This window comes from Macaca nemestrina, chromosome 7 (genome assembly GCF_043159975.1).
Source record: "Macaca nemestrina isolate mMacNem1 chromosome 7, mMacNem.hap1, whole genome shotgun sequence".
NCBI lineage: Eukaryota > Metazoa > Chordata > Mammalia > Primates > Cercopithecidae > Macaca > Macaca nemestrina.
Window position 1 is genome coordinate 68,793,699 of NC_092131.1, and position 13,173 is coordinate 68,806,871.

A 13,173-nucleotide genomic window follows, 5' to 3' on the forward strand; every position below is an offset into this window, starting at 1 on the left:
CATCAGGGAAATGTAATCAAAACCACAGTGAGATATCATCTTACCACCGTTAGAATGGCTTTCTTTTGGAGACAGCTCTATTGCCCAGGCTGGAGTGCAGTGGCACAGTCTTGGCTCACTGCAACCTCTGCCTCCCAGGTTCAAGTGATTCTTATCCCTCAGCCTCCCGAGCAGCTAGGACTACAGGCATGCACCACCATGCCCGGATAATTTCTGTATTTTTAGTAGAGACAGGGTTTCATCATGTTGGCCATGCTGGTCTCCAACTCCTGAGCTCATCCTTAACCTCCCAAAGTGCTGGGATTATAGGCATGAGCCACCGCGCCCTGCCAAAATGGCTATTAATAAGACCAAAAAAAACACGCTGCAGAGGATCTGGAGAAAAAGGAACTTTTATACACTGTTGGTAGGAATGTAAATTAGTATAACCACTATGGCAAAGACTATGGAGATTTCTCAGATGACTAAAAATAGAACTACTGTATGATCCAGCAATGCCACTAACTGGGTCTTTATAAAAAGGAAAAGAAATCAGTATATCAAAGGAATGTCTGCACTTGTGTATTTATCACAGCACTATTGACAATAGCAAAGATACATCATCAACCCAAGTGTCTATCAACGGACACACAAATTAAGAAAATGTGGTATATATACACAATGGAATACTATTCAGTCATAAAAAATGAAATCACAACATTTACAGCAACACGAATGGAACTGAAGTTCATTAAATTAAGTGAAATAAGCCTGGTACAGAAAGATAAATACCACATGTTCTCACTCATATGTGGGAGCTAAAAAACTTAATCTCATGTACACAGAGAACAAAATGATAGATATCAGACTGGAAGGGTTGATGGGTGTGAGGGGAACATGAAGAGAAGTTGGTTATGGGTACAAACATACAGTTAGATGAAATAAATTCCTATCTTTGGTAATTTTGATAGTGATGATACTTATATTTTATATATTTCAAAGTAATTACAAAAGAGGACTTGAAATGATACCATATGTACAGAAATGACAAATATTCAAGATGATGGATACCCCCAAATACCCTGACTTGATCATTACACAGTCTATGCAAGTAACACTCACATATACCTCATTAATATGTAAAATATTGTGCGCCAATAAAAGAAAAAGAAACAGTGGAAGAGGATAGGGGTGGGGTGAAGGGGGACTGGGGAGATACAGGTCAAAGGATACAAAATTTCGGTCAGGCAGTAGGAATAAGTTCAAGAGATCTATTGCACAATTTGAAGACCCTAATAACAATATCTTAATACTTGAAAAACCACTAAAAGTTTAAATTTGAAATATTCTCAATATAAAAAATAAGCATCCAAGGTAATATATATGTTAACTAGCTCAACTTAGCCATTCTACAAGCATACATACTTCAAAATATCATTCTGTATACAACATACACACTTCTAGTCAATTTAAATAACCTTAAAAATGTAATTTAAAAATAGAGTAGAATAACTATGTATATAGCATTAATAAGTAAACTAGACATGATTTAAAATATATGGGAAGAAGTGCAGTTATAGGCAAATACTAAGCCATTTTATATAAGAGACCTGAGCATCCATGGATTTTGGTATCTGTGGGGGTCCTGGAACCAATCCCCCCGAGATACCAAAGGGGTGACTATACTCCAAATTCTGACCTACAATTTCATACCCTGATAAACTAACATCAATAAAAGGAAGAAGGGGAATTGAGATTTTCAGACATCAAAGGATTCACATTTTATATTGCATAAATTCTTTCTTAGGATTTTACTTGAGAGTGAATTCCAACAAAACCAAAGACAAAATAAATAAAATAAAATAAAATAAAATAAAGAAATAAAAACACCAAGGTAGATGATTCACATGGAACAGAGAAGCAATCCCAAGAAATCAGTAAAAAGGCAGGCTCTGTTCACAGCCCAAGAGAGCAACCAGTATGGTTTATAGCAGGCCTCCATGATGAAAGTATTCAACCAAAAAAAAAAAAAAGTCAAAAACAATATTGAATTTTTTTAAATCAGGATATAACAAAGGTAAATATGAGGAGACAAAAAAGGAGAAGAAACTTCACCAGAACAGTAAGAAGGGGAAATTGTATACCTGGCCTAAGTATAAAGGAAAGTACAATGTATCATTAGCCTATTACTGCCAAATGAGGGAAGAATAAAAGGTAAGAAAAAAATCGGTCATTTGACTTTGATGTTTAAGAACATTCCCTTCTGAGTGACTCAGGAATTATAACACTGGATTTACTGAGAAAGAAATATAAACTGGCCAGGCGCAGTGGCTCACGCCTGTAATCCCAGCACTTTGGGAGGCTGAGGCGGGCGGATCATGAGGTCAGGAGATCGAGACCATCCTGGCTAACACGGTGAAACCCCGTCTCTAATAAAAATACAAAAAAATTTAGCTGGGCATAGTGGCGGGCGCCTGTAGTCCCAGCTACTCTGGAGGCTAAGGCAAAAAAACAGCATGAACCCGGGAGGCAGAGGTTGCAGTGAGCCAAGATCGCGCCACTGCACTCCAGCCTGAGCGACAGAGCAAGATTCTGTGTTTAAAAAAAAAAAAAAATATATATATATATATAGATATATAAAAACTGAGTACATTATTAGGCCTAATGGTGAACAGTATTTAAATAATTATAGTAATGTAAATGCTACTCATTGCTTTTCAAATCTTAGATCAACTATGAACCAAGTACTGAAGATAGATTATACTTGTAGGCATAACATAATTATTAGAAAATTTGAAAATATAAATGTACAGCTAATAGAAATGAGGATATTAGCCAGGGTAGGGGAGAAGGAAGATGGAATAAAAGAAGGGGTGCTAACAGAGGTTTAAATATATTAAAATTACAACGGTAACAAAAACTTTAATTTTGATAAATATCAAACATGAGGAAAGAAAAATGGAAACAAAAACAGTACAAGTGTGTTGAATCTAAATATTCATCTCAAGAAATCAGTTCACAAATTAATATATTTAGTAAGTTAAGTTGATAAATCAGGAATTAGAGGTATAAGCATATCTCCTAAAATTCTAGAATCACCAGAATAAAGGATAAAGAATTTGTTTTACATTTTAAACAATTTTAAATTGTCTAAAAACAAACTATCCAGAAAATATAGCTGGGAATAAGGAATAAATGGAGAAAACTTACTGTTTATCCTCAAATATTATTTTATTAAAAAATTAATTTAATTGGAATATTCTGTGTAACTTCTGTCCTACTTCTTTCACTTTCCAACTTAAAAAACAGTCTTCAGTCAGGTGTGGTTGCTTATGCCTGTAATCCCAGCATGTTGGGAGGCTGAGGTAGGAGGATCCCTTGAGCCCAGGAGATAGAGGCTGCAGTGAGCTATAATAGTGCCACTTGTACTCCAGCCTGGGCAACGGAGCAAGACTCTGCCTCTAATTAATTAATTAATTAATTAATTTGAAAAGTGGTTGGGCATGGTGGCTCACACCTGGAATCCCAGCACTTAGGGAGGCAGGGGCAGCAGGATAGCTTGAGCCCCAGGAGCTTGAGACCTACCTGGGCAATATAGTGAGACCTTGTTCTCTAAAACATAATAATAAATAATTAAAAATTAATACTTTTAAAAATCTTTTGTTTCCTCTGAAATCTTTTAATCACTGTGTTAGTCCACTTAGGCTGCTATTATAAAACACTATAAACTGGGCAGCTTTTAAACAAAAGAAATTTATTTCTCACAATTCTGGAGGGTGAGAATCCAAGATCAGGCATTCTCAGATTTGGATTCCGGTGAGGTTTCTAGCTCCCTACCTCAGAGATGGAACCTTCTTGCTGCATACTCCTACATGGTTGAAGGGGTGAACAAGCTCCCTTGAGCCTCTTTTATAAGAGCACAAATCCCATTCATGAAGGTTCCACCCCCATGACTTAATCACCTCCCAAAAGGCTACTTTCTAACACATCACCTTGGGGGTTAGTATTTCAACATAAGAATTTTGGGGAACACATTCAGACCACGGTAAGCACGAAATGTAATGACATTTCCACAGTCCTCATTTTACTTAGTATTTTAATCAAGCATTCATTTCACTTCCAGTATTTCTTTTTAGCCTTTTTTTTTTTTTTTTTTTTTTTTTTTTTTTTTTTTTTTTTGAGGTAAGGGTTAGAACAGAAAGGGAGCAAAAATACTTCTTCACAAGATCAGTGTTCCAAAGAACACCTGGGGAAATGCTGGCGGGAAGTGTTCCAATTACAAATGTATCACTGCTTTTATTCAAGAATATTTAATCTTCTAGCTTTTGGCACTGAAAAAAAAGTCTAATACTATAACAACCAACTGGTCAACATAAGTATTGTGATGTTTATTAGCTATGCCTCACTGCCTTTCCTCCATAATCATATTAATGTGCAAGAAGCCTAAAATGACCTACAAACCTGATTTAGGGAAACACTAAAGCTATTGAGTCCAAAGCGCAAAATGATGACACATCACTCACTACAGTTATCCTGTAGTAAATCTCAATATTCCCCACAGAAAATAGTAAATACATTACAAAAGAAGAGCGGGGTGGGGGGGCAGGGAAAGCAATAAAGAAACTGTGCAAGAAATTCAGTGAATAAGAAGATCAAAAGTCTACAACTGATCATTAGATAATATTCAGTTTTCTTTAAAATATAATCAATTTTGACTTTTAAGAGTGTATTAATTTGTTGCTTTGGGCCACTCATGTCTATTTACAAGAAAGAGGGCACATTTGTCATAACATAACTGAACATGAAAGACCCATATAAGTTTGAGTTTTGCACCTCAAAGTTATTGGTAAAAGGAAAAAAGTTAATTAATAGAGTCAAACTTATAGAAAAACTAGCTGATTTTATTATTATCAATGCCAAACAAATCTTTAAATCAACTAAAATTTATTTAAGCATAAAGTTACTTTCACATTTGTCTACAACCACAGTAAATACAGTTCTTGGCATAAAGACATAGCCTTTAGAATTTAAAGCCTCCCCACCTGCAAGATTACATATATAAAACTCCCACTATTGTTTATGTAATAGTGGATCAATCAAATTAAAATAGTTCTACCATCTAGAATAAAATAAAATGGAAATAATTTACTCATAAGATTCATATTTAAATCATCTTTATTTACAAAATACTATCCTGAGAACTGTAATTCCATTAAGCTTCAATTTGAGCAAAAGTGTAATCACTTAAGTAACAGCAGTTACTTAAACTGGAAATTAGATCAGTCAAAATTACTTTTGAAGAGAGCAAAAATATTGTCAGGTTTCTTGCTGTGGTTCTGGATGTTCAGTAGCAGGCTCATTTGAAGGCGGAATCAACCCTGATGGGAACTCACTTCTACCTTCAGAATGTGGGGGTGGGGGGAAAAATCCAGGTCTTGGGGGAAGGTAAGGAGGAAAACCCCTCGGTGGATAGACATTTCTCACTGTTCAAAGAGATTGGTAAAAGACATTTTTTAACTTTAAGAACCTGTACTGTGCCCTAATAAATCATTAAGTTTGTAAGTTCCATTACCTATTCTTTTCTTTGAAAATTGACACCAGATAATTACTTCATCTAACAAATTACTTTTTACATTGAGAAAAATGTACCTCTTCCAATACAGAAGATTAAAGGAAATATCATTAATTTTTTATGTAATTTTTGTCCTATCTTAACACCTGTTTTTAAAAAAAGAGGAATTATTTCAAAATATATAAAACTTACTGTAAAAATAACATTTTTATCTTTCATTATCAAAGTCCTTCTCAAAAAACATTTTCATGTAATATTTTCACCAAACTTAAAATTCATATCAGTGATTCCCGACTCTGATTTGATATTATACTGAAACATTTCCAGTAATATCAAAGGCCACCTTAAAATTCCCCCAAACAAAATTCATTTTAATTCACCTTTAACTTTAAAAAGAGAGGAGAAATAAGGAAAGGAATGACTATATGAGACATTCATAGGAAAAGCCTAGTATTTGGTAACCACTTATTTATTCTGCAGAACCTTATAGTTCAAAACAGTAAAGTATGAATATAAAAGCAATGTATTATTCCCTTTTTCTTATGTGAAGCTTTAAAAGAATTCAATAAATCCAAAAATTAGGTCAAACATATTAAATACATTTTAAATTTTAAATAAGTAGGACTACATCAGAACTACTTATGAAAAGGACTAAAAAATAGCCAGTAATTGTAATGCTAGAATATAAGTTTTAATTATTTTCACTAAGTGCCAAAATGACCAGTTGCTACCAGATAAGGTACAGATGATTTTAGTTTTATCATAAGACCTGCAAAAAGTCAATTATTTTCTTGACTACCAAAATACAGAAATAATTCCATATTATTAAGATGAATCAAGGTGAAACCTCATTATAGTCCACTTATGGCTGGCTGCCTTCCCAATTCGGAAAAGTAATGGTACACTCACAGAATGCTAGAAAAATGTTTCCTCCACTGTGTTACTACATTAACAGATAGTAAAATTAAATCTCTGATTAATAAAACACATATTGAGCTTTAAAAAAAAAGTTTAAAAAAGCATACTTGCAAATGGAGCATGTGGTGGACCTGGGAAATCCCTTGGTGGAAAATAATCTCGAGAAGTTCCAAACATGGCTCCTGGAGGAGGTGCAGGGAAAGGAGGTCCTCTTCTCAAGAATGGGCCCCTTGTATCCACTGGAAACAATGGACCTCTGATTGGAGCAAGAGGTGGAGGAACAAAGCCAGGTCCAGTTGCTTCATTTTCAGCAGGGAGAGATGAATCAGGCACATTTAAATTCTACAACAAATTGACATATAGCAGTCACTAAAACAGCAAATTTGCAATTGTTTTCCTTAAAATCTCAGGCTTAAAAGAAACCATCTAGACAGAAAGCATTCCATGATAGTCTTAGAAAGCTCTAAAGAAAGATTCAAACAGCTTTCCACATTAATCTATTAGCTATCACATTTTAGTTATCACAAATATTTTATTAAGTCAACAGAAAACAGCTTTAACCAACAAAGTAATAGTCTGTCTAAAGATAAAACAGAAATATAACCCAAGAGCACCAAAATATATATTATTTTATCAAATATATACTGGAAAAAAAGAAAAAGCAAGATGTCTATGTTTATATTTTCCAAAAAAACATTATCTTAATAAAAAAAATATATATTTTAAAATATTCAAATAAAAATCCAAGGGCGAGGGCAACTAAAATCTTGTTTAACTACTAAAATAACTCAAACTCCTAGTCTGCAAATTGTATTTTATCACCACAGGTTACCATCTACAAAGGAAACAGCTTTAATGCTAAGTAGAAAGTATATTAATCAAAAAGAAAAAATCAGCTTTATATCAAAAGCTAGACTATTAGCTGTTATTTCTATTCTAGTAAACCATGAGATTGGAAGGCTCAGGCCAGGCGCGGTGGCTCAGGGCCAGGCACAGTAGCTCACACCTGTAATCCCAGCACTTTGGGAGGCCGAGGCGGGCGGATCATCTGAGGTCAGGAGTTCAAGACCAGCCTGGTGACACTCTGTCTCTACTAAATATACAAAAATTAGTTGGGTGTGGTCGCACGCACCTGTAGTCCCAGCTACTCAGGAGGCTGAGGCAGGAGAACTGCTTGAACCCGGCTTACAGTGAGCCGAGATAGCATCACTGCACTCCAGCCTGGGCAACAAGAGTGAAACTCCATTTCAAAAAAAAAAAGAAGGCTGTTGAATACATGGATACAATTCCACTCTTTCAATACTTACACCAAGATCATCTTTGGTATCATTTCTACTGGATTCCATTTCTGAAGGCATTGACCCATCTAGACATAAAAGTTAAACCATGAAAAGTACATGATTCACCACTTTATTCCTAGAGTATTCCAGATCACAAAATTGGTATTTTCCCACTCCCCTTGTTGGCACATAAACCATTTGGACACCAATATTGTATATTGCAGCCATAAGAACAGATTGAGGTCCCTAGAAATTCTGGCAGACTCAGGGTTCTATGATGGCATGTGGCAGTGATTTCTCTGGCTAGTTCCTCAGCAATCCTGCTGGAGCAGCATACTAAGAAGACATCTGGGAGGAAGCATCTCCCTCCTTCCTTCTTTTCCCCCTCCCTCCTTTTATTTTTCCCTCCTATCCTCTTCTCCTTCCTCCCCTTCTTCCTTCTGTCCTTATTCCTGCATTAAGTAAGAGAGACTAGCCACTGGAATTTAGCTACTGTTCCTAAATAAATGTTCCTGAACTTTGTTATCATCAAGAAATGCAATCCTCTCTGACCATAACTACCTCTCCTCTTGTAGCTTTCTCATTTATTCTCACAACATCTGTCCTTAGAAGTCACTGATGCTTCTGACCACTGAGTTTCCTCCCTCACTTCCTTCCCCAATTAACTAGACTCCAAAGTCCATGACTTCAGCCAGTTAAAAATGTCCTTGTCTTACTAGTCATTTTTCACTTGTGCTTGACAACATTCAACTACAAACGGTAGCACTTAAATATTATTATGCCATATTAGGTACTGGTCAACCAGTATTAAAAAATGGGCAAATGTAAAAATTTTTAAATAGTGTAGAAATGGATGTTTAATCACCCATTACTTTCATTCCATTAAACCTGATTTAATGGGGGGAAAACAATTTCTAAAGCCAAACAGAAAGAATTCATTATAATTCTGTAAGGACCTTGGGACTGCTTTCTTTGCTTGTTACTTTTACAACCTGATTTTTGGCCAGACGCAGTGGCTCATGCCTATAATCCCAGCATTTTGGAAGGCCAAAGAGGGTGGATTACTTGGGGTCAGGAGTTCGAGACCAGCCTGGCCAACATGGTGAAACCCCATCTCTACTAAAAATACAAAAAATTAGCTGGGCATGGTGATGGGTGTCTGTAGTCCCAGCTACTTGGGAGGCTGATGCACGAGAATCGCTTGAACCCAGGAGGTGGAGGTTGCAGTGGAGCCAAGATGGCACTACTGCATTCCAGCCTGGGCAACAGAGACTCTGTCTCAAAAATAATAATAATAAAAATAAAATAAAATACTGACTTTCTAGGCTGAGCAAGGTGTCTCACACCTGTAATCCCAGCACTTTGGGAGGCCAAGGCAGGTGAATTGCTTCAGCCCAGGAGTTCAAGACCAGCCTCAACAACATGTAAAAACCTCATCTCTACAAAAAATTAGCCATGTGTGGTGGTGCACACCTGTAGTCCCAGCTATACTATACAGTTTACTCTTTCAGAAAATCAATATTATTTTTTAAATTATGTACATATTATATATATGTTAATATATACACATATATATTTAATAAAATATAAATATATTTCCTTTCCTTAGGAAACCTTTTACCAATACATTTAAATCTTGACTTTTAAAAAAAAAATTTATTTTCTTAATGTTATATACTTCTGGTTGATATACTGCATACATCTATTTCCCAACTTTAATGGGTTGCTATGAGGTAGTTTAAGTAAAAGAGAGCCGGACAAATAGATTGCTCAGTATATGTTAGTTATATCTAAGTTTGAAATGTTTAAATAATATAACTGATCACAATATCAACAGAGCATGCATCTAAATTGTTTGGTGGGTTTTTATGTATCCATTCACATTTGCCTGGCTTATTTCCCTGATTACTAAACAGGACACATGTAAGTGGACTAGAAAAATTAGAAAATTAGTCATAGAGCAGAGAAAAATTTATCGTCATAGGTATATGGAGTAAACCTATTTCCATGGTGCTCAAACCAACCCACCAACATATATTTGGATGCCATGTCTGTGTAAAATATAACAAGAAACATAAAACCAGGACATTTTCAGGAAAGAGATTTTGGCCTTAGGAACTACTAGAGATAGCAATTATATTGGTCTTTATTCTAACTTCCAGTTCTTTAGAGTGCCACCAACATTTTTAAAGAAGAAAAGCACAAAGTACTTCTTACCCATTTTATCCAAAGAAGGCATATTAAAACTTCTGAGTTCTGCTGGTCCAGACAGTCTACCAGAATTAGAAAAAAATCTGTCTTGCCTTTGTGGAGGAAGGGCTGAATCAGGATATGATTGTCCTAGAAAATAAGTTTTTTAAATGTCTTAATATAAATCAAGTTTACTTAAGTTTAATGTATTGAACTTAAGACTTTTGACCTGCATTCGAAAACTTAAATTCATCTTCTTGGTTGACAATAGTAGACAATTTCAGAAGAATTGCCTATTTTACTATAGGCAATAACTTTTATAGTAAACACAAGCATAATCTGCTACTTTGAATTTTGAAAGTTTCAATTACTATGTGTAAATTAGAACATGTGAAAACAGAATTTAGTTTATATATATAAACTATATATAAGCTACATATATAGTTTAGATAAACTATATGTGTATAAAAATAAATATATATTTATATACATATAGTTTATATAATTTATATATATTATATATAAATTCATTTAACTTTCCATTTTAAGAATGGATGGAAGTAAATACATCCATATATCAAAAAAGACCCAGGAAACAACTACTAACATAGGGAAAAAGTAAAGAGAAAAAACATAAGCGCAGCAAGAAATTTATCAGAATAGGTTATAATTTGTCATCAAAGCAGAAAGAGTATTCAGAGGTCATCACTGTCAAACTTTTAGTAATATTGACATTTTGGAATTTAGTATCTATTCCAAACCAAATGCAAAGAGATGGGTATGGTGGCTCACACCTGTAATCCCAGCACTTTGGGAGGCCGAAGTGGGTGGATCACTTGAGGTCAGGAGCTCAAGACCAGCCTGGCCAACATGGTGAAACCCTATCTCTACCACTACAGAGGACCTTACTGACACATCATCTCTCCTACACAAAACCAAAGAAACCACCTGGCATCAACCAGAGTCAATGAAGAGATTATATTTAATGAGCTCCCAAAGGTCGGGAAATGTGACTGAGGAGAGAAAGATCCAGATAGTTTGAAGGCTCATTTACACTCCCTTTCAAAATCCTAGGGAGGAGCTGTTTCAATGGGTTTGAGTTAGCCTAATGAAAGAAAAGGTCAGTACCAACCACTGAGATCTAAACTCAGTTTTCCCTTTCTACTTCAAACATAGGATTAATTAAATGGTGGAGTTGGACGAGGGGATGAAATAAGGAAATCTGAACACCAACTCTTTTTTAACTAGGTCTCAAGATACTACATCATTATTTTGCTTCTAAATTATATCCCCATACACCAGCAATCTCAGAAATAAAAAATTTTGTTACAAATGTACTACTTTATAAACTACATGGCTATGGTGCCCTCCACTGGCAAAAGCAATTCATTCCTTAAATCTTACCAAGGCCTAGTATGTGTCAGGCACAAACAATACAATGTTGCTCTTGGTACACACCCTGCCCTTACAGTCTAATTCTGATAGAAACACATAAATACAATGTGATTAATGTCTTAATAAAAGGAAATATACATAATATAAGAGGCAGCCTATCTATTTCTGATTGCAGGAATCAGAAAAGGAGTCAGAGGCAGTAAAGCTTGCCCTGAAAGAAAAGTAATGATGAACAAGTAATCAAGGGTATTCTGGTCAAATGCACATACACATATACACACATATACACACACCCTCATATGCACATATATACACACACATATACACGTAACAAGATACAGCTATGTGGAAAGCACATGACCAAAGACTGAACTGAACTACAGAAAAGAAGGACGTGAAAGGTCCCTTTCTTTTTTGCTTTCAAACTTTTGTTTTCTATAATAGTATTCTACCCTTATAATAGAAGACATGATTAGAAAGAAAGAATGGAAGGAAAAAAAATATAAGAAAAAAATGAATAAGGAGTGAGAATAAGTGTACAGGGCATTCTGAAGCAGTTTTGCAAACTAAGGTATATACTGCAGAAATAAGCTACTCTCATATACTTCATTCACAGCTTCTGTTGAGGACGATGGGGAGATATCTACTAAAACCAAAAACAGGCCAGGCATGGTGGCTCACGCCTGTAATCCCAGCACTTTGGGAGGCCAAGGCAGGTGGACTGCTTGAGGCCAAGAGTTTGAGACCGGCCTGGCCAACATGGTGAAATCCCATCTCTACTAAAAACACAAAAAAATGAGCCAAGAGTGATGGCACAGGCCTATGATCCCAGCCACTCGGGAGGCTGAGACACAAGAATCGCTTGAACCCAGGAGGCGGAGATTGCAGTGAGCCAAGATCACGCCACTGCACCCCAGCCTGGGCAACAAAGCAACACCCCACCCCCCAACAAAAAAAATTAAAAATAAAACCAAAAATGTGCATATCCTATTACCTAGTAATTCCATTTCCTGGACTAATCTTGAAAGAACATATGTACAAAAAGCGTGTTAGCTGCAGCATTGTTAGTAATGGAGAAATATTGGAGACACACTAAATGGTCACCAACAGGAACTGGATAAATATATTGTGGTTTCTTATATACTGAAATACCATACCACAATTAAGGTAATAAACTCTCTATATATTAACATGGAAAGAATTCAAGTATGTAAGGCTGGTAAGGAAAGTTGATAAAACAGAACTTTAATATTTTTTTAATTGTTATTATTATACTTTAAGTTCTAGGGTACATGTGCACAACGTGCAGGTTTGTTACATATGTATACATGTGCCATGTTGGTGTGCTGCACCCATTAACTCGTTATTTACATTAGGTGTATCTCCTAATGCTATCCCTCCTCACTCCCCCCTTCCCACAATAGGACCCGGTGTGTGATGCTCCCCTTCCTGTGTCCAAGTGATCTCATTGTTCAATTCCCACCTATGAGTGAGAACATGCAGTATTTGGTTTTCTGTTCTTGAGAGAGTTTGCTGAGAACGATGGTTTCCAGCTGCATCCATGTCCCTACAAAGGACACAAACATCCTTTTTTATGGCTACATAGTATTCCATGGTGTATATGTGCCACATTTTCTTAATCCAGTCTGTCACTGATGGACATGTGGGTTGATTCCAAGTCTTTGCTATTGTGAATAGTGCCACAATAAACATACGTGTGCATGTGTCTTTATAGCAGCATGACTTATAATCCTTTGGGTATATCTTCAGTAATGGGATGGCTGGGTCAAATGGTATCTCTAGTTCTAGATCCTTGAGTAATCGCCACACTGTTTTCCA

The 13,173-nt window shown here is 35.8% G+C and overlaps 1 protein-coding gene across 17 annotated transcripts in view; it reads right to left on the reverse strand.

Moving 5' to 3' along the window:
- Positions 1 to 13,173, reverse strand: part of LOC105478019 (MIA SH3 domain ER export factor 2) — a 144,750-nt gene that overhangs the window by 23,171 nt on the left and 108,406 nt on the right. For all 17 annotated transcript variants that reach the window (XM_011734992.3, XM_011734990.3, XM_011734991.3 and 14 more), the window contains 4 exons: positions 9,967 to 10,089; positions 7,777 to 7,835; positions 6,577 to 6,811; positions 1 to 5,462 (listed from right to left, as the gene is read on the reverse strand). The exon at positions 1 to 5,462 is cut by the window's left edge and continues 23,171 nt beyond it. In XM_011734992.3, coding sequence (XP_011733294.2) covers positions 5,296 to 5,462; positions 6,577 to 6,811; positions 7,777 to 7,835; positions 9,967 to 10,089 — 584 coding nt within the window. In that variant the 3' untranslated portion in view covers positions 1 to 5,295. The remainder of the gene's footprint in view (positions 5,463 to 6,576; positions 6,812 to 7,776; positions 7,836 to 9,966; positions 10,090 to 13,173) is intronic.